The 22412-nt window shown below is 43.0% G+C and overlaps 1 protein-coding gene across 7 annotated transcripts in view; it reads left to right on the top strand.

The window, feature by feature from the left end:
- Positions 1 to 22412, top strand: part of RBMS2 (RNA binding motif single stranded interacting protein 2) — a 57800-nt gene that overhangs the window by 3343 nt on the left and 32045 nt on the right. The window contains exons 1-2 of one of the 7 annotated variants that reach the window (XM_043889824.1): positions 5789 to 6245; positions 6401 to 6542. The exons of 3 other annotated variants lie outside the window; for them this stretch is intronic. In XM_043889824.1, coding sequence (XP_043745759.1) covers positions 6411 to 6542 — 132 coding nt within the window. In that variant the 5' untranslated portion in view covers positions 5789 to 6245; positions 6401 to 6410. Of the gene's footprint in view, positions 1 to 794; positions 924 to 5788; positions 6246 to 6395; positions 6543 to 22412 lie in introns of those variants that run through there. 3 more of the 7 variants (XM_043889831.1, XM_043889816.1, XM_043889835.1) reach the window with 3 other exon arrangements.

Raw genomic sequence — 22412 nt, 5'->3', positions numbered from 1 at the left:
ATTGCTCAGGGTATTTATCTAATGTCCTTTGGGTTCTTACAGGTCAGAGTTATGATGGCATCACTTTGTGACTGTGACGCCTTGTGTGTATATATAGGTTTGTAGGTACTGGGCTTATTTAAATGAAGTGATTACTGTGTTACTGTTTGTCTTTTTGTTGGTATGTACAGCTCAATGTGTTCATTTTTTGAGAAGAATGTTTCGAGTGAATCTGATCGTGTAATTTGGCTGTTTTATACCAAAGGTTAGTTTTTAAAATAAGTTGTTAGTTTTTAGTAATAAACATAAGACATATTTATTTTTAAAATTTAAGCATCAAGAGGTATATAAAACAAAAAATCTTCCCTTCATGTCCTGAAGTTACTTACCTAAATCCCACCCGTTAAGGGAAATAATTAGTAGCAGTTTGCTTTGTCTATTGTCCCACATTTTTTTCAATGACAAGTTAGTTTTAATTTTGACATTGGCTTACTTGCCATTTCTATTAATAACTAAGTTTATCAGGTAGGACAAGTCTATGTAAAAAGTTTTGGAGATGTCTGGAACATTTAAAAAACTGAAATAAAATTCTAAATTTCTGAAAAGGTACACATTATAAATAGCTGCTTTTCTTTTCCATCATTTTGTTGTACCAAAATCTGTAAGTAAACAGATTTGTAGAGATCCGTTTTCTTTAAGGAGTATTTTTATATCATAATTTACTGTAGTTGTCACTTTGGGTTAGTGGAATAAAAATAATTTCTTGAGTGAGCTCAGTTTGAAAAGATTTATTTGTACCGCCCTTTGGTAACTTCATTAATTTTTGTTTAATGTCTTTTAAAAGTGGAATTGTTTGGGGACTTTCCTGGCGGTGCAGTGGTGAGGACTCGGCGCTCTCACTGCCATGGCTGGGGCTCGGTCCCTGGTCAGGGGACTCAAATCCTGTAAGTCCTGCAGTTCGGCAAAAAAAAAAAAAAAGGATTGTTTTATTTTGAAACAAATTTGTATATTTTATCAGAGAAATTGTTTCCTGAGGAGCCAAGGACAATTACAGTTTTCTTATTCTTTCTTGGCTGTTGTAAGTATAGGTATACAATCAACAAATGTATAATGCCTGATAAAGGCATGCACATTCTTTCTCAGGATGTAGTGTTGAATATCCATTCTTTTTAATGGAATTAAATAATCACAAGGGCTTCCCTGGTGGCTCAGTGGTAAAGTGTCTGCCTGCCAGTTCAGGAGACACTGGTTCGATCCCTGGGTCAGGAAGATCCCCTGGAGATGGAAATGACAACCCACTCCAGTATCCTTACCTGGAGAATTCTAAATCACAGAAAGGAGAAAATGTGAATTTCAAAGAGAGATTCTGAAAAATGATGGTATTTAAAAAAAAAAATCTATCGTAATTAGTTCTTAAAGAAAAAAAAGACTAAAGGTGAAAAGATCAGAGTTCTAAGGTCTCAGCACTTCCTTCAGCTTCTGAAAGAGTTGCCTCGGTCTAGAGATTTGTGTGTAGGTGAGTCTGAAAGAGGAAGTGTTTGTGAGTAAAGGAATTTCAGACTTGTAAAGAGCCTAACCACGCCTTCCCTGACATCATCCTCCTGGTATGTGTTATTATAAGTTAACTCCTCTGAGCATCAACAACCATTCCCTTTGGAAAAAAAGAAAAGAGACGTTGTTTAACTTGGGATAATTTGCCTTCCCTGACCTATTTTGCATAAATTTCTATTTCTTCTTGATCTTAACATATTGAAGGCCATATTGGGGTGGGGAGTTGCAGGGAGTGGGGTGGGGTGGAGGAGCAGAGGCAGTGATGAGTAGAACTGGCTGGTAGGCATTGCCAGATTTTCACTCTTTGAGAAGTTTGAGTCGCCTGAAGTTTTTGGAAGAGTTTACTCAGGAGAGCAGACAGTGGGAAGCGATGCTAGGGTGGTTTATACTTCTAACAGGGAGAGGGGATTTCAGTGTGTTTGCTGCATTTTCATGGAGTTTTCATCGAATCAAATTCAGTAGAACTTTCACTTTTTAGTTTTATTTTTTGGCCACACTGTGTGGCGTATGGGATCCTAGTCTCCCCCACCAAGGATTGAACCTGTGCCCCTTGCAGTAGAAGCTCGGAGTCCTAACCACGGGACTGCCAGGGAATTCCCTGGAGGAACTTTTAAAGTCCAACATCTCATGACCACTGGCAGCTAATAGTTCTGTTATCAGTGATAAAGTGAACTCAGTTGCTTACAGTTTACTGGTGATGTCTCTCCATTGATTCCCCCTTTTTTAGCTCTACTATGCTAACTTAGGCTTCCCTTGTGGCTCAGAGGGTAACGCGTCTGCCTGCAATGCGAGAGACCGGGCTTCGATCCCTGGGCTGGGAAGATTCCCCTGGAGATGGAAATGGCAACCCACTCCAGTACTCTTGCCTGGAGAATCCCCATGCTCAGAGGAGCCTGGTGGGCTACAGTCCACGGGGTCGCAGAGTTGGACGTGACTGAGCCACTTCACTTCACACTGACTTAGGCCCTTATTACCATAGTAATAAACATCCCACAGGATCCCCTGTCTCTGGTTTCTTCACTCCCTACCCCTTGTCCCCAAGTAATTTTATACCCGCTACCATAATAATCTTCCAGCATTCCAACAGCATGGTGCTGAGCATTTCTTGTATAAAAACCTTTGATGGGTATATGTGTGTTAGTTGCTCAGTCATGTCTGACTCTCTGTGACCCCATGGGGTGTTGCCTGCCAGGCTCCTCCATCCATGTGATTTTCCCTGCAAGAATACTGGAGTGGGTTGCCATTTCCTTCTCCAGGGGATCTTCCTGACCCAGGGATCAAACCTGGGTCTCCTGCATTGCTGGATGGGTATATATTACCTGCTAAACCAAGTCCAAATCCTTAGGCCCGTGCCCACTGATTTCCTTCTCTTCCCCACCTCCCCTGCATGCTTTCACTACACCGACGCTGCTTGAACCAGTTGTGTTATCTGCCGTTCTCTGGCAATACTCTTTGGTTGTTGGTTTATATTTCTAATCTCCTAAGAAAATATGCTGTAAGACAGAAAAATACAGAAAAGAAACAAGACAGAAGAAAATACAAATCAGAATAAGAAGTCAGGGACTTTGCCTGTGGACCAGTGGTTAAGGTCGTCATCTCCAGTGCAGGGCACCAGCTTCAGCCCCTGGTGAGAGTGTGCAGTGTGGCCAGAAAAAGTCAGCTGGAATTAAAATGCAGATGTGCAAACCGTAGGTAATCCTGGAAGATGAAGACGGATGAATAATCATGATTCTATCGGTGGAGAGGTGGTTGGTGACTTTAACAAGCAATTTCAGATTGGGGAGTAAAAGCAGGGTTGGAGTGGGTTGAGTGAATGAAAGTAAGGAAGTATAGATGGTAAATACAGACTGATCTTTTAAGAATTTTGATTAAGATGAAAGTGCAGGAAAAATAATTTTAAAACAGGCAAAATGTCTGAATAGATATTTCATCAAAGAAGATCTACAAATAGCCATGAAAAGGTGTCCAGCATCATTAGCCAACAAGGAAGTCAAAACCACAGTGAGATACCACCTCACACCCACAAGGATGGTTGTAGTCAAAAACACAGATAATAGCGTGGTGTAATTGTACCCTTATAACCTGCTGATAGGAATGTAAAACGGTGCAGCTGCTTTGAAAAACATTTTGGCAGTTCCTTAAAAGGTTAAACACATTCCTAGGTATATACCCAAGGGAAATTAAAACATGATGTCCACACGAAAAGCCTGTGCATCAGTGTTCATAACAGCACTATTCATTATAGCCGAAAAGTGGAAACAATCCATATATCCATCAACTGATGCATGGATAAGTAAAATACTGTGTTTACCCATACAATGGAATTTTGGATTTTATTCAGTGATTAAAAAGTATTAAGAGTACTGGGACTTTGCTGGAAGTCCACTGGTTAGGACAGAGGGCATGGGTTTGATCTCTGCTTGGGGAACTAAGATCCTACCTGCCGTGTGATATGGCCAAAAAAAGGAAAAGTCATAGGGTACTGATACAGTCTACAAAATGGATGGACCTTGAAAAAATTATGTTAGTGAAAGAAGCCAGTCACGAAAGACTACATACATTTGGACCCTTGAACATCGCAGGGCTTGTAACACCAGCCCTGTGCAGCTGCAAATCCACATATACGCTATATTTGATCCTCCGTATCCGTGGCTCCTCCATATCCATAGTTCTGCATCCTTAGAGTAAACCAGTTGCAGAAAACCCACACGTAAGTGGACCCGTGCAGTTAAATCTGTGTTGTTCAAGGATCAGCTTGATTTGATTTGATGCTTCCATTTATATGAAGTGTCCAAAATAGGCAAATCCAGGGAGGTAGAAAGGAGATTAGCAGTTGCCTGGAGATGGAGTAGGAGAGTTTGGAGGGAAAGAAAAGTGACTGGTAATGGGTATTGGGAGAAGGCAATGGCAACCCACTCCATTACTCTTGCCTGGAAAATCCCATGGACGGAGGAGCCTGGTGGGCTGCAGTCCATGGGGTCGTGAAGAGTCGGACACGACTGAGCGACTTCACCTTCACTTTTCCCTTTCATGCACTGGAGAAGGAAATGGAAACCCACTCCAGTGTTCTTGCCTGGAGAATCCCAGGGACGGGAGCCTGGTGGGCTGCCGTCTACGGGGTCACACAGAGTCGGACACGACTGAAGCGACTTAGCAGCAGCAGTGGGTATTGGGTTTCATTTTGGGGTAATGAAAATGTTCTAAAATTGATTATAGTGATCCAAATACCATTGAAATTATGTTTTAAATGGGTTAATTACATGGTATGTAAATTACATCTCAATAAAGTTATTTTTATTTTTTAATATTTATTTATATTTTTTTATTTGGTTGTGCTGGGTCTTAGTTCTGACATGTGGGATCTAGTTCCGTGACTCGGGATCAAACCCGGGCCCCCTGCATTGGGAGCATGGAATCTTAGCCACTGGACCATTAGAGAAGCCCAAAGTTGTTACTTTAAAAAGATGGGGAGCAGAGAAATGAGATAAAGGCTGGAAGAGCGTGGTAGTGTGGGGAGAATTTTCTCAAAGATGGGAGATACAGAAGCCAAAAGGTAAAAAGGTTCATGATGAGTTACTTGACACTTTCCAGATATGTGTGTGTGTTCACAATCCCTCACATTCTCTGATTCTCTTGTCTTTGTGCTTCATGTAGTATTCAGCCTCTGATACTTTTTTGTTGTTGTTCCTTCCTTTTGGAATGGCCTTACTGTTTATTTGTTCATTGACTCACATTCATTAAATAGCTCCAGAATGTGCTAGGACCTATGTAAATAGACTGTTATTCTAAGCGTTATATATACTAGCTGTCTCCAGTTTATTTCCTTCCATTACTTCTCTTTTACTATCTTTAATATGTTATTTAATAACACAAAAGATTACATGTAACTATAAAGCATATCATGTACAGATATGAAAGTTGGACTGTAAAGAAAGCTGAGCACCAAACTGATGCTTTTGAACTGTGGTGTTGGGGAAGATTCTTGAGAGTCTCTTGGACTGCAAGAAGATCCAACTAGTCCATCCTAAAGGAAATCATTCCTGAATTTTCATTGGAAGGACTGATGTTGAAGCTGAAACTCCAATACTTTGGCCACCTGATGTGAAGAACTGACTCGTTGGAAAAGACCCCGATGCTGGGAAAGATTGAAGGCGGGAGGAGAAGGGGATGCAGAGGATGAGATGGTTGGATGGCATCACTGATGCGATGGACATGAGTTTGAGCAAGCTCTGGGAGTTGGTGATGGACAGGGAAGCGTGGCGTGCTGTGGTCCATGGGGTCACAAAGAGTCAGACACGACTGAGCGGCTGGACTGAAACTGATGGAGCACAATGAGAGGAACGCCTGCGCGCTTCCGCGGAGACGTGGGTTTGACCCCTAGCCCAGGAAGATGCCATGTGCCGCAACCGCTCAGCCTGTGCGCTTGAGCCCAGGCGCTGCAGCGCCTTACGCCCACACACCCTGGAGCCGGCGCGCCACCGCGGGAGGGACCGCACGGTGAGCTCACGCGCTGCGGGTGCTAGAGAGCGGAGCCCGCTGCCGCAGCTGGAGAGGCCCTGGCCGCGCAGAGACCCGGCGCGGCCCAAAGTAAAGACAGCAGTTACAAAGAGGCACAGCTGCAAACCCGTCTGCCGGCTTAGGAGCCGGAAGCAGCGCCTGTAGGTTACATGACTCGGGAGTGTTTCCCCATCCCACCGCCTACCTCCCTTCTAAAGGTAACTACTCTTAAATTTTATAGCTATCATTCTATTGCTTTTTAAAAATGTAGTTTAAAACCATGTTTAATTCGCTTTTTCACATTGTTCTAAGTGCTTTACATACATAATTACATCCTCATGACAGTTTCATTATTATTTTCCCTGTTTCACAGATGAGAGCAAATGAACTGCAGAGAGCTGAATAATCACGCCACTAGTGGATGGCCCAGCCGGGGTTTGAACTCAGGTCGTTGGCTCCTGATCTGTGCTGTCAGCCACTGCTTCATTGTCTTATGGCAGCACAGCCTTCTGTTGGTTTGTCTCCGTTCAGTATTACATCTTCATGGTTCATTCATGTTGTATATTTTACTCATTTTTTCTTGTATAATATTTCATTTTGTGAATATACCGTAGTTTATCCATTCTTCCACCAGTGAGCGTTTGGGCTGTTCCAGGCATGTTCGCTTTTGCTGTTCCTAACATAGCTGCTCAGAATATTATCATATATGTGGCACAGTCGTGTAAAAATTTCTTTGGAGTTTGTACGTAGGAGTGGGGTTGTGGAGTATAGTTTGTGAATGTTGACCTTTAAGAGATGATGCTGGAGAATTCCCTGGTGGTCCAGTGGTTATGACTGCAGGGGGCATGGCTTGGCTCCTTAGTGGAGGAACTAAGAGCCTGCATGCCCCATCGTGTGGCCAAAAAAATTAAAATACATGTGTGTGTTCAATCGTGTCTGACTCTTTGAGACTCCATGGACTGTAGCCCGCCAGGCTCCTCTGTCTGTGGAATTTTCCAGGCAAGAACACTGGAGTGGGTTGCCATTTCCTACTCCAGGGGATCTTCCTGACCCAGGGATAGAACCCGAGTCTCTTCATCTTGTGCGTTGGCAGGCAGATTCTTTATCACTGTGCCTCCTTGGAAACCCCAGTTTAAAAAGAGGCAATGCTAAATTGCTTTCTAAGTCTACTACTGTTGTCTCCATTAGCAATATAAAATTTACTGTAGATTCACAGCTTCCCTACTTACTGGAAATGTCATACCCCTCTCATTCTCTCTTAAATGCAATCTAGACTTTTATTCTCAATGCTCCACCAAAACTGCTCTTACAAAGGTCTGCAATGACTTTTCATTTTCCTGAGTGGTCAGTTCATAACCCTCATCTTACTTAATCTGTTATCGACACTTGACACATTTGATCACACAATTGCGTGAAACACTTTCTTCGTTTGGTTTACAGACCACCATAGCCTCCTATTTCTCTAGTGTCTGGCCTTTTCTCTGCAGGCTTCTTTGCTGGTTCCTCCTAATTTTCCTGATCTTTGAACGTTGGGAGATCCCCAGGGCTCAGTCCTTGAATTTTTTTTCTATCTACACTTCTCCATTCGTAATTGTATTGAGTCTCATAGCTTTAAATATTATCCATATCTAATGGAAAATCTGAAAAGGACTGTGTGCATACATAATATGTAACAGCCCCAGGCGGCTCAGTGGGTAATGGATCTGCCAGTTCTACAGGAAACGTGGGTTTGATTCCTGGGTCGGGAGGATCCCCTAGAGGAGGGCACGGCAGCCCACTCCAGTATTCTCGCCTGGAGAACCCCATGGACAGAGGGGCCTGGTGGGCTGTAGTCCATGGGATCACAAAGAGTTGGACAAGACTGAGGCGACTTAAACACACGCTCACACATGTATAACCGAATCCCCTTGCTGTGTACCTAACACTACCACAACACTGAAAATCATCTGTCCTTACGTTAAAAGAGAAAATCACCCACAGGGTGACAAATCTCAAATTAGATTTCAACCTGGACTGCCCTTCTGCAATCCAGATTCGTATTCTAACATCACATCTCCATTTAGATGTTTATCCGACATTTCAAATTTAACGTGTTTAAAGCCGAGCTCCTGCCTGCTTTCTTCCTCCTCACTCTGCTGCAGCCGTCCTTCTCACTGTCTTCTCCATCTAAGTAAATGTAAGTTTACTGTAAATTTCATTTCTCCAGATGTTGAAGCCAAACTTCTCGACTTACCCATGACTGTTCTTTCTCCTACAGCCCCATATCTAACAGCATAACATACGAGTACCTACTTGATTGGACTCTTAGTAATTAATGCCTGCTACATAGTAAATGATCATTAAAATTACCCATGGAAGATATGATTCCATTCTTTTTCTTCCTGTGTGCATATAAACAAGCTTATAGTTTCTTTCACCTTAAAGCAAAACAATGGAAAACCTGCTTGATCCCGTCTCCTGCCAGTTACTGCCCCATTTTTCTGATCCCTTTTACAATCCACCTTCTTGAAAAAGTAGTTCCGCTAGAATCTCTGCTTCATTACATTCCACTCTTTTTCTCAATATTTGCTCTCTTTATATTTTAATTGTAAAATATGTATAACAAGATTTGCCATCTTATCCATTTTTAAGTATACAGTGTAACAGTGTTAAGTACGATACGTTTACGTTGTGCAGCCAGTCTCTAGTAGAACTTCCATCTTGCAAAACTGAAACTACCCCATTAAACGACTCCCCATTCCCCCTCCCTCCAGACTACTGGCAGCCACTGTTCTACTTTCTGTCTTTTATGGGTTCTCTAAGTCATATACATGTAGTCACACGGTATTTGTCTTTTTGTGATTGACTTACATAACTTAGCATAATGTCCTCAAAGTTCATCCATGTTGTAACATATCAAGATTTCCTTGCTTTTTAAGGCTGAATAGTATTAAATTGAATGTACATACCGCATTTTGTGTATCCATTCATCTGTGAGACATACTTGAGTTACTTCCTTCTTTTCGTTATTGTGAATAATGTTTCTGTGAACGTGGGTGTATAAGTATCTCTTCAGACTCTGCTTTCAGTTCTTTTGGGTATATTCCCAGAATTGGAATTGCTGGATCATATGGTAATTCTATTTTTAATTTTCTGGGGAATTACCATATTATTTTCCTTAGTGGCTGTACCATTTTATGTTCCTACCAGCAGTGCACAAGTTCTGATTTATCTGAATCCTTGCCAACACTTATTTTCCATTTCTTTGATAGTAGCCATCCTAATGGGTGTGAGAAAGTATTTCATTATAATTTTGATTTGTATTTGTTTAATGATTAGTGATGTTGGTCATCTTTTCACATGCTTATTGGTCACTTGTATATTTTCTTTGGAGAAATACTGAACTCCTTTTCCCATTTTTAAAGTGGGATTTTTTTTGTTGTTATTGAGTTTTAGGGGTTCTTTATATATTTTGGATATTAATACCTTGTCAGGTGTATGATTTGCAAATATTTCTTTTTCAGGAAGTGAAGTTTCATAAACAAGTTCTACAATGAAAAGAAAAAAGCATCTTGATACATAAAAGTTTTGTGAAAGTTTCAAAAAGATTTTAAAGGGTTTTGAAATTTAATTTTACTTACTTACTTTTGGCTGTGCTGGGTCTTAGTCGCTGCTCAGGCTTTTCTCTAGTTGTGAGCGGGGGCTGCTCTCTGGCTGCAGCGCACAGGCTTCTCGTTGCAGTGACTTCTCGTTGCGGAGTACGGGCTCTAGACATGCAGGCGTCGGCAGTTGTGGCTTCCCGGCTCTTTAGCGCAGGCTCAGTAGTTGTGGCTAACAGGCTTAGTTGCTCCTTGGCGTGTGGGGTCTTCCTGGCCGAGGGATCAAATCCGTGTCTCCTCCACTGGCAGGCGGATTCTTTACCACTGAGCCACCAGGGAAGTCCTAAAATTTTTAAATCAGAAAGTGTTTAAGACTGCGTGGGTGCTAAGTTGCATCAGTCATGTGTGACTCTGCGACCCTCTGGACCAGCTGTAGCCTGTCAGGCTCCTCCTCTAGGCGTGAATACTGGGGTGAGTTGCCAGGCCCTTCTCCAGGGGATATTTCCCATCCAGGGATTGAACCCACATCTCTCACATTTCCTTCACTGGGTTCTTTACCACCAGTGCCACCTGGGAAGCCCCATTTAAGACTAAATTCTTCTAAGTGTTCAAACAAAACGAAAAGCAACCTATTCAATCTCAGTAATAAAATGTGTCCTTGGGGCTTCCCTAGTGGTCCAGTGGTTAAGAATCCACTTTGCAATGCAAGGAACAGTGGTTGGATCCCTGGTCCAGGAAGATATCACGTGCTGTGGGGCAAACGAGCCCACCCGCCACAACTCCGGAAGCCCACGCGCTTGGAGCCCACGCTCTGAAACACGAGGGGCCACCGTGGTGAGCAGCCCACGCTCGGTGGCTAGAGCAAGCCTGCTGGCAGCAGCGAAGCCCCGCACGGCCAAAGATAAATGAGTGTGAAAAAAGACTTGGTCTTGGTGTGTGATCCTTTTAACGTGCTGTGAATTTGTTCTGGTGTTTATTAAGAATTTTTGCATCTATACTCGTCATGGATGTTGGCCTGTTTTCTTGTAGTGTATGCATCTGGCTTTGGTATCAGGGTAATGTTGGTCTCGTGAACTGAGTTTGGGAGTGTTCCCTTCTGTTGAGTTTTTTGGAAGAGTTTGAGAATTGGTGTTAATTCTTTGAATGTTGGGTGGAATCACTTGTGAAGTCATCTAGTCCTGGAGATTGACAGTCTCCTTACTAGTCTGTTTGGGTTTTCTGTATTTTTTATTACTAAAACTTGGTAGATCATACATTTCTAGGAATTTATTCATTGCTTCTAGGTTGTCCAATTTGATGGTATATGATTGTTCATAGCAGTGTCTTATGATCCTCTGTTTTTGTGATATCTCCTCTTTTGTTTTTAATTATATTTCTTTGAGTCTTTTTTTCCTTTGTAAGTCTAGCTAAAGGCTTGTCAATTTTATCTTTTTTAAAAAACTAACGCTTAGTTTCCCATTGTCTTTCCATTCCTGATTTTATTTATTTTTGCTCTGATATTTGTTATCTCCCTCTTTCTTCTGACTTTGGGCTTAATATGTCCTTCTTTTTCTTGAGGTAGTTTGACATTTTTTTTTCTTCTTATCATGTGCGTTAACTTCCCTCTGTGCCCTATTTTTGCTGCATCCCATGAGTTTTTGTATGTTGTGTTTCTATTTTTGTTTCAAGATTTTTTTTTTTTTTTTTTTTACTTTATCTCTGACCCATTGGTTGTTCAGGGGTGTGTTTAATTTCCACACATTCGTGAATTTTCCAGTTTTCCTGCTGTTATTTGTTTCTAGTTTATACCGTATTGGTCAGAAAAGATACTTGGTATAGTTACGATATTTTTAAATTTACTGAGACTTTTTGTGACCTCATATGCTCTATCCTGGAGAATGTTCCAGGTGCACTTGAAAAGATGTGCTCTATTATTTTTAGATGGAAGACTGTTAGGTTAGGTTATTTGATCTAAAGTATAGTTCAAGTCTATTGTTTCTATATTGATTTTCTGTCTGGGTGATCTGTTCATTATTGAAAGTGGGATATTTAAATCCTCTGCTATTATTGTACTATCTGTTGCTCCCCTCAGATCTGTTAACATTTGCTTAATATTTTAGGTGCTCTGGTGTTGAGGTCCTCTTAATATTTTCAGTTTAGTCCAGTGCTCAGTCGTGTCTGACTCTTTGCGACTCCATAGACTGTAACACGCCAGACTTCCCTGTCCATCACCAGTTCCCAGAGTTTGCTCAAACTAATGTCCATCGAGTCAGTGATGCCATGCAACCATCTCATCCTCTGTCCTTCCCTTCTTCTCCTGTCTTCAGTCTTTCCCAACATCAGGATCTTTTCCAGTGAGTTGGTTCTTTGCATCAGGTGGCCAAAGTATTGGAGTTTCAGCTTCAGCATGAACCCTTCTGTGCTGTGAATCCTCCTGATGAACTGACCCTCTTATAATCATACAATGACTTTGTCTCCTGTTACAGTTTTTGACTTTTCCCCTGATGTAAGTGTAGTTACCCTTGCTTTATTTTGGTTCCGTTCGTATGGGATGTCTTCCCAGCCCTTCATTTTGTTCATTTTGTTCTTATGTGTGTCCCTGTAGCAGAGTCTTTGTCGGCAGCATAAACATCAGGCTTGTTTTTTAACCCATTCAGCCACTCTTCACTCTTGCCTTTTGACTAGAGAATTTAATCTATTTACATTTAAAGTGATTATAACTCAGTAAGGACTTATGGCAACCCACTCCAGTATACTCACCTGGGAAATCCCATGGATAGAGCAGCCTGGTGGGCTACAGTCCATGAGGCTGCAAACAGTTGGCCACGACTGAGCGGCTCACACACACCAAGGACTCACTGTTGCCATCTTGTTGATTGTTTTCTGGCTATCCCGTAGTTCCTTCCTTCCTCTCGTCTCTTACTGTCTTATTTTGAAATTGATGATTTCTGATATGGTGTACTTTGATTCCCTTCTCTTTGTCTCATGTGTATCTATTATAGGTTTTTGTCTTGTTACCGTCAGGCTCACCTGAAACATGTTACAGGTGTGACAGTCTATTTTTAAGCTGATGACAACCCCACTTTGATTGCGTACAAAACCTGCCCTTTCACCTCCCCCCCATTTTGTGTTTTTCATGTCACAGTTTGCATCCTTTTATATTGTGTATCCGTTAAAAAATTATTGTAGCTATAGGTATTGTAATACTTTTGTCCTTTAACTTTCATACTAGAGTTTAGTGGTTAATATTATGATACTAGAGTATTCTGAATCTATGTTAACCTTTATCAATGTGTTGTGTATTTTCAGGTTATTAGTTAATATCCTTTCTTTGCAGATTGAAGAATTCTTTTCAGCATTTCTTGTTAAGGCAGGTTAAGTGGTGGTGAACTCTCAACTTTTGTTAGGGAAAGTCTTTATTTCACCTTCACCTCTGAATGACAACTTTGTTGCGTAAAGTATTTCTTGTTTTGCATTTTTTTTTCTTTCAGCATTTTGAATATATCGTCCCACTCACTCTTGGCCTGCAATATCTCTGATGAGAAATCAACTCGTAGCCTTATGGAGACTCTCCTGTATGAGAGACATTTTTTTTTCTGACTTAAAAAAAAAAGTTTTTTGTTCCTGTATTTATTCTTCTGACTGCAGTGGGCCGTCGTTGCTGCGCGTGGAGGTTGGTTCCTCCGGCTGTGGCGCGAGGCCTTTCATTGCAGTGGCTTCTCGTTGCAGAGCGTGGGCTCTAGGCCCTGCAGGTCTCAGCGGTTACGGCGGTGGGCCCAGTTGCCCTGTGGCATGTGGGATGGTTTTGCTGTAATACATCTTGGAGAAGGTCATTTTGGATTGACGTTTTGAAGTGAGCTCTTAGCTTAATGAACCTGGATGTCCACATCTCTCCCCACATTTGAGAAGTTCTCAGCCATTATTTTTTGAATCAGCTTTCTACCCCTTTCTCCCTCTCTTCTTCCGTGACTCATGGTATGTGGACTCTGTTAATGAGCCCTGTAAGTCCCGTAGGCCTTCTTCATTCCTCTTCGTTCTGGCTTTGTTTTGTTTCCTTCTGGCTGGATAATTTCAAATGATCTCTCTTCAGGCTCACTGATTCTTTCTTCTGCTTGGTCTGGTCCGTAGTACTTTTAAGTGGTTTGTTGGTTGTCTTTTATCTTGCATAACCTCTTATCTTGCTAGAGTTGACCATTCCCCATTTCTTGGCTGTCTTTTGTTGCTTCTGGTAACACCACCTTCTTGGGTCTTGCCCTTTCCTCCTCCTCTTCTGACCTTCTTGTCAATTACCCTACTCAGCTTCTGAGTATGTTTAGTTCTTTAGGCTTTCTTGCCCTCTCTCTAAATATACCTTCTTTCTAAATTTCACTTATTACTATGCTAATATGTTTACTGATAACTACTAGATCAGACTTCTCTGTGTATCCAGCTTCTTAATTGGTATTTTTTCCTAGAAGTCTCAGAAGTTACTAAAATTAATGTATTCAAAATGTAATGATTGCTTTGTAGTCCTCAAGTTGGCTCTGCCCCCCATCTCTGCAGTAGTAGTGAATGATACCCATCCATCCAGTTACTCAAGCTAGACACTATACTTTCCCACATCTACTTTATTATGTAAGTAAAACCTTAGATTCTACCTGTAAACTAAGTCTCAAAGGTTTGCATTTCTGTTCGTCTTTATAGCCGTCTCTCCAATCATAGGCTGTATTGTCTCTGGTTTGGACTATCACAGTGACCTCCTAATTGAGCTTGCCACTTCAACTCCTGTCTTAACTCTTCTTTATTCTTCCCGTAGTAGCCAGAGTAGTATTTTGAAAACCTCCATCAGATCTTATAACTTCTCTCTTACATAAAATTATTCACTGTCTACAGGGTTGAATGAAAGCCAAACCCTTAAGACAGCCTGAGAGTTTGTACCTGTACCTTTGTCCTTCTCTACCCAAGTGTCACTGGCCTTCTGTTTCTTTGGGATTCAGTTGCAAATCTCACTTTTGCGCATTTCTCTTTCTGGAATGATCTTTTATTTCATTCTCTGAATGACTGGTTTCTGCTTATCCTTAAAGTCTCACTTAAATGTCACCTTTCCAGCTATAATAACTAAAAGTAGGTCACAGCCTTCTGGTCTTTTTTTTCTTCCCTAGCCCATTTATCACACTCGGTAATTATACAGTTACTTTGTGATTATTTGATTAATGGCTGTATCTCTGCTAAATGCTGAATTCCCTTAGGACCAAGACCATCTTACATCTTTGTCTCTAGATCATCTTTAAGTCAGTGTTTTGTTCTTGGTACCTGACATAGTGCCTGGTATTCTAACATGGGCATTAAGTATTCATTGAACGCATGAATGTGAGCTCCTTTCATATCTCAAGCACTATAAGAGCTTCTGTTGTTCAGTCTCTCAGTTGTGGCTCTTTGCGACCCCATGGACTGCAGCACGCCAGGCTTCCCTGTCCTTCAGCATCTCCCAAAGCTTGCTCAAACTCATGGTGATGCCATCCAACCATCTCGTTCTCTGCCGTCCCCTTCTCCTCCTGCCTTCAATCTTTCCCAGCATCAGGGTCTTTTCTAATGAGTCGGCTCGTTGCATCAGGTGGCCAAAGTATTGGAGTGTCAGCTTCACCATCAGTCCTTCTAATGAATATTCTGGGTCGATTTCCTATAGGATTGACTGGTTTGATCTCCTTGCAGTCCAAGGGACTCTTAAGAGTCTTTTCCAACACCACAGTTCGAAAGCATCAATTTTTTGGCACTCAGCCTTATTTATAGTCCAACTCTCATATCCATACATGACTACTGGGAAAATCATAGCTTTGACTAAATGGACCTTTGTTGGCAAAGGGATGTCTCTGCTTTTTAATACACTGTCTGGGTTTGTCACAGCTTTTCTTCCAAGGAGCAAGCACCTTTTAATTTCATGGCTGCAGTCCCCGTCTGCAGTGATTTTGGAGCCCAAGAAAATGAAGTCTGTCACTGTTTCCATTTTTTCTCCATCTATTGTAGATTCCATGAAGTGATGGGACCAGATGCCATGATCTTAGTTTTTTGAATGTTGAGTTTTAAGCCAGCTTTTTCCACTGTCCTGTTTCACTTTCATCAAGAGGCTCTTTAGTTCCCTGTTTGCTTTCTGCCATTAGAATGGTGTCATCTGAGGTGTCACTTCATATCAATATCTGAGATTATTTATATTTATCCCTGTAATCTTGATTCCAGCTTGGCTTTATCCAGCCTGGCATTTCGCATGATGTACTCTGCATGTAACTTGAATAAGCAGGGTGACAATATACAGCCTTGATGTACTCTCTTCCCAGTTTTGAACCAATCTGTTGTGGAGTTCTAAGTATTGTCTCTTGACCTGCATACAGTTTTCTCAGGAGGCAGATAAGGTGGTCTGATATTCCCTTCTCTTTAAGAATTTTCCACAGTTTGTTGTGATCCACACAGTCAAAGGCTTTAGCATAGTCAATGAAGCAGAAGTAGATGTTTTTCTGGAACTCCCTTGCTTTCTTTAAGATCCAGCAGATGTTGGCAGTTTGATCTCTGGTTCCTCTGCCTTTTCTGCGTCCAGCTTGCACACCTGGAAGTTCTTGGTCCACGTACCGTTGAAGCCTGGCTTGGAGGATTTTGAGCATGACCCGGCTAGCATGTGAAATGAGTGCGATTGTGCAGGAGTTTGAACATTCTTTGGCATTGCCCACTTTATATGTATGTATTTTGCTCCTCACAGTAATCATATTACACAGTTGCTGATACTGTCTGCATTCTGCAGGTAAGGTTAAGCAACTTACCAAAGTCACACAGCTCACACATGGCAATAGTAGAATTAAGCCTCAGTCTTTTAATTTTTGAGCCTGTGTTTTAACTACTTTCTGCTAGATAATGGGCTCTATAAACAAATACACTTTCTGAAAAAACATTTAGTGAACATTGATTCATTCCCTACTCAATTGCTAATTGAATAGTGAAATAATTGAGTGCTTATATCAAAACTGAATCTTATTTTTTTCTTATTTGTAACATAAAGATCTTACATTACAAATGAAAATTATTTTCTTTGTTGTCCCAAATTTAGTTAATACTAAACCATTATTTTACATTTACAGAATTTGTAGACTGGTATGGCTAGGCATGCTAACATTTTACCCTGGCCTCCACTTTAGCCATCAAATACTTGCCTAACCCTTAAAGACTGGTGGGGTCTGAGGGTTTCGGTTTGAAGCATCCTTCTTCTCCACTCCAGTTGAGAAATAAGAAAAACGTTTGACGAATGGAAATAAAACCAACACCTTTATTACTGATAAAGCCGACATTCACCATGGTGCGTCCTCTCTGTGGGCCACTGGATTTTCTAACTGCCAGAATTAGGCAGACTTTTTCATCTAGGTGCAGGCCGTGATCAAAACCAAACCAAACAGAAAGCTATGGTCTTCCCCTGTGAGGCAGCCCCTGTGAAGGCTCACCAGCGTGTCAGGTAGCGAAGCTGAGTGGTGCTCCCGGCAGGCAGCTGTGCCCCCGAGTGGAGCTGCCTGCCCCCAGGGACGGCGTGCTGGCGTCTGCCTCTCCTCAGGGAAGGGGGCAGTGCAGTGGGCACTAGGGGACCCCCAGTGAGGGTGCTGGTCAGATTCCTCAGTCCAGTTCCATTTTCACGCACCAGGCCAGTGCTCAAGTCTAGGAGATTTTTAAACACTCTGTCTCTGTTGGGCCCTCGTTGTTGCCCACAGGCTTTCTCGAGTTGTGAGGAGCAGAAGCTGCGTTGTTGTCGCGTGCAGGCTTCTCGTTACGGTCGCGTCTCGGTGCAAAGCACGGTCTTTAGGTTCAAAGGCTTAGCTGTCCTGCGGCATGCGAAATATGAGTTCCCCAACCAGGGATCGAACCGTGTCCCCAGCATTGCAAGGCAGATTCTGAATCACTGGACCACCAGGGAAATCCCTAATCTGGTAGATTTTTTGATGATGTTTTAAAAATTTTATTTATTTTGAATTGAAGTTGTGTCGGTTTCTGCCGAACATCAGCATGAGTCAGCCACAGGTGCACACGTGTCCCCTTTCCTGACTCTCCCTCCCTCCTCGCTCCCCACACCGCCCCTCTCGGTGGTTACAGAGTTCCCCGAGTCACATAGCAAACTCTTCTGGCTGTCTGTTTTACCTGCGGTGATGTCTGTCTCCACGGTGCTCTCTCCGCTCTCCCTCCTCCTCCCCGCTCACGTCCGTGAGTCTGTTCTGCGTGTCTCCACTGCTCCCCTGCAAACAATGTCATCAGCACCGTCTTTCTAGATCCCGCGTGTGTGTGTTAGTGCGTGATATTTCTTTTTCCTTTCTGGTGTACTTCCCTCTGTGTAATAGGGCCCAGGTTCATCCACCTCACCAGAACTGACTCACGTGCATTCCTTTTTATGACCGAGTAATATTCCATTGCATGTATCCACAGCAGCTTCCTTACCCATTCATCTGTGGATGGACATCCAGGCTGCTTCCATGTCCTGGCTACTGTAAATAGTGCAGTGAGCACTGGGGTACTTGTGTCTTTTTCAGTGTCGGCTTCCTCGGGGTATGTGCCTGGTGGTGGGACCGTGGGTAGTGAAGGGTGAAGAAGAGGAATGCTGATACTGTGTTAACAACCGGCTAGTTGTCAATTAAGGACACCGCTGAAAGCCACTGTCAGGAGTAAGCCTAAGCAAAGATAGAGAGGAAGGGAAAAAATGGAAGAAGAATGCAGAGGAGTAAGAGAGAGGATGGAGGGAAGAAGCGGGGGCAGTAGAGGGTTGCCTCTAAACTATAAGGCTGTTATTCTCATTCTAAATTTTCTTTCAGTTTCCCCTCTAAAGGATACCAAAAGTAAGCAGGAGCCTGAGATTCTGCTCTGTAAGTGCTATCAAAACTGTTTTGTAGTAAGGAGAGAGGAAAACACCTGTTTTGTTTTAGTAAATCAGCCTAAAAGAATAGGGATTTTCCCTTTTTCTATGTTGTCTATGGATTAAGCATACTGTGGCTATTCTGTAAATAATGTCTTTATGTGGGTGTGGGTACTAGATCTTGCAAAAATTCTTACAGAACCTCGACATTACTATCCAGGGACTAGATAGAACTTACAGAACTTTCTCTCCCTCTTTTGGAGACCTCATCCCTTTGTTTATAGTTGGCTTTTGGTTTTCAATTGTTACTTTGGCAACCAATCCCTTATCTCCAACTTCTGCCCCATTCCCAATTGTGGTTTAAACCATGAGTTGGATAAACTAGGTTAACACTTTCCTAAGGACTAATTCTATTCAGATCACTGTCTTTTTTGAGATTCAAGGTATGTTAGGAACTCTGAGAACATGGGTCCAGGAGTCAGGCTGTATGGACTCAAGTGTTTTAACATTCTATCCTAGTTAAAAAAAAAAGTATGTCAGACTTTAAGAGACTTTTGTTTGTTTTTAAATAGATAATAGATGTATGGACTTAGTATTAAATATAAAAGGTTCAAACGCGTATAAAGGAAACAAGGAAAAAGTCTGTCTTCAATCCATCCTCCATATACCTAGTGTGTCTTTCTAGTGGCCATCATTATTAACTGCTTCTTGTGTCTCTTTCTAGAGATATATCTATGTATATTATATCAAACTTTGAAAAATTATTTCCAAAGTCCGTTGTGATTTGTAAAACTAAGCCTAGATAAAGATCAAACTTGATATAGTTAATGTGAGGCTAGGTGGTTGCCTATATACATTTTATTTTGATCTGAAGATAGGCTAGGCACGTATGCCTTTCATATTCTTGGGCTAGGCTACTTCCTTCAAATGTGTAGTGTTGCCAGTATTTATTGTTTGGTGAAACAAAAATATTTCTCTAATGACCACAGGAACAGAATATTTTGACGACTTTGAGATTTTCGGCCTTGGTGAACCCAGACCCCTAATCTACCGATCGAAGTATTCTTTCTGTGGGTAGTGTGAGGGTGAAGAAGAGGGTGCTGGCGTTTCCTAACTAAGGGTCTGTCATCTCTGCACGTCTGACCAAAATGAAATTGTGTCAAATATGAAAACAGGGTAAAAGACAAGGTAGGACAAAACAAGCTCTAGGCAGACGTTATCTTTTCCTTCATCTCTTCTCTGTCTCAGGCGGCCGTTTTGTGGAGGGAGGCTCACACCCCTCTCTGCAGGCTCTGTCACCCTTTTCCGCCCGGCAGTGCCTTCTCCGGCCCTGTCCCCCCCCCCGCCCTGACCACTGCTGACCCGGCAGCGAGGCTGGGTGGTGGGGGGGTTGGTCATGCAGAGTCACGCTCGTGGGGACTCAGCCGTGTCCCACCCACGTTCTGCCCAAGCAGTTGGTTGTCGTGTTCACACTTAGGCTGCTTAACCTTCAAAGCCCGTTTTCCTGTCCTGAAAATTAAACTTTGTCTGTGCTTCCTGGTACACATGAGATGCTGTCACACCGACGTGCACCCACACGCGGACGGCAGAGTCGGTCATTCCCCGGGACGCAGGCCTGGGCCTCTGCTGCCTGAAAGGGCCGTGCCCCCCGCAGAGCTGCCCGCAGATTCCAGCCGAGGGCTCTTGCTCTGCTCAGTCTGCGTAAGCACCAGTCTTACGTAGGTTTTACTCTTAAGTTATTTGGTTCCTGGTTCAAATGCCTTTGTTTCCTAAGTGTTCTGCTTTGGACTCGACATCACCTATTCCCAGGGAACTTAGAACTGCCCTCTTCCCAGAAGGGAGACGAAAAGAGGTAGGGTCATGTAAAGAATCGTTTTACTCAGCTCTCTGCACCAGTGTGGATACTGTCCATCTTAGGGTTTCCCTTACTTGGTTCTGCTTAATAAAAAGTGGAGTGACATACCAGTGGGAATGTTGAAATAAAATTAAGACTCAGTTTCTAAGTTTTAGAAGGAAACTAATAACATATTCCCTGCTCTACATCACAGAGTCGTTGGGAAGATCAAATGAAACCATAAATGTTATAGGTCTTAAGATACTGTTTAATTGTTAGACAAAAAGATACGGTCCAGAACTCTGCATCACACTGTGCCTAGGGGATGCAGTCTCGAGGAAAGCAGAGTTTCTCAGGAGTTTCTGGTACGTATCCCGTGCACCTGAGTCTTTAAGGTAGAATGGTTTGGTCGTCATTCAGGGCCCCAAAAGGAAACAGAGGCATACCCAAGCAGAGTAGTTTGAGAAAGATGTAGTGAAGGGACTATTTACAGAGAGACTTGGGGAAACCAGTGGGAGCGAGCAGAGCACGCTGTGGCCAGCAGTTACAGAGCCTGCGTTGCTCTAGGTCTAAAGGGGGAAGAGCTGAGGGGGATTGCCAGAATCTAAGAGGCGCTGTTCGGAGAGAACCTTGGGCCCTGTAGCAGTGTGCAGCAGATCATGGCGTTCTGGCAGGGGAAGGAGCCAGGAAAAGAAACACTCTGATCTCGTTCCCCTCCTGCCCTCTGATATCCTGCTGGTGTGTGTCTGGTTCACCAAACCCAACTGGACCCCAGAGGCCAAGGGAGCCTGTTCACACACTCTTTATAGTCAGCTTCCAAGCCACAAAGCAAGGTGGACAAGAGTGGCGAGCAGATCTGGAAGGGCGAATGGGTGGATCCCTGGGCAACAAGTTTGATTGTTTTATTAACTGAGGATTCTTTAGTTATTTTGACTTAGGGTTTAAAAATGTCGATTTTATATCTAAGACCTCGTTTAAGTATCACCTGGTGTGAATGTGAGTAACTCCCCCTGGCATTAAAGGAATGTGGAAAACAGATCACTGGAGCCGTGAAAGAGAAGTGGAGAGGAGATGAGCTGGAGGTGGTGTCAGGGTTACTTGAGCTGAGAGGAAGTGGTGGACGTGCTGAGTCAGGCTTTGAGACCAGGTATGTTGGGCGCATCGGGGCTGTGGGTTCTCTGGCTTAGGCTCCGCATGTTGCAGAGCATCCTTTCTGTTGTTACTGTTTTTTGATAATTTTATTTATTAATTTCTGGCTGTGCTGGTTCTTCGTTGCTGCAAGGGCTTCCCCTCGATGCGGCGAGCAGGGGCTCTGCTGTTTTGCACGGGCTTCTCATCGTTTGGCCTCTCGTAGCGGAGCGCAGGCACGGTCTCTAGGGCCAGTGGGCTTCATCGTTGCAGCTCGTGGCCTCAGTGGTCGTGGCTCCCGGGCTCTGGAGCACAGGCTCCGTGGTTGTGGTGCACAGCCTGAGCTGCTTCTCGGCCTCTGGGGTCCTCCTGGATGAGGGGTCGAGCCTGTGTGTCCTGCGTCGTCAAGTGCTTCTTCACGGCTGAGCCTCCAGGGAAGCCCCTTGTTTTGTTTTTAACGTTGTGGTTTCCTTTTTTTCCAGAAGGAAGGATTATTGAAAATACTCCTTTTTTGTTCTGATACGGTATAGAGTCTAATTCATATTTCTACTTGAATTTCAATAAAGTATGTTAATTTTAAGACTTCTCTACCTGTAAGTGAGGTAGGGTGATGCCAGCTTAGGCTGAATCCTGTGCTAGGTCACGCTAGCCCGTAGGACGTTTGCAGTGGTTGGAATGTCCTCTCCTCTCCACCCATCTCTATGAAATTTTTTTTAAATTTTTTTTTATTTTATTTTAATTTTTTTGAAAATTTTTTTTTTAAATTATTCACTTCTTTATTTGACTGTGCTGGAACTTCGTTGCTGTGCCTGGGCTTTCTCTGGTTGTGGTGAGCAGGGGCCACTCTCCAGTTGCGGGGCGCGGGCTTCTCATTGCAGTGGCTTCTCGTGTGGAGCTCGGGCTTCCAGCAGTGGTGGCTCCCAGACTCTAGAGGGCAGGCTCAAGTTCACGGGCTTAGCTGCTTCGAGGCACGTGGGATCTCACCAGACAGGGGATCGAACTCATGTCCCCTGCA

This window comes from Cervus elaphus, chromosome 3, assembly GCF_910594005.1.
Source record: "Cervus elaphus chromosome 3, mCerEla1.1, whole genome shotgun sequence".
NCBI lineage: Eukaryota > Metazoa > Chordata > Mammalia > Artiodactyla > Cervidae > Cervus > Cervus elaphus.
The sequence above is the reverse complement of the archived record's forward strand: the minus strand, read 5'-3'. Positions and strand labels throughout refer to the sequence as shown.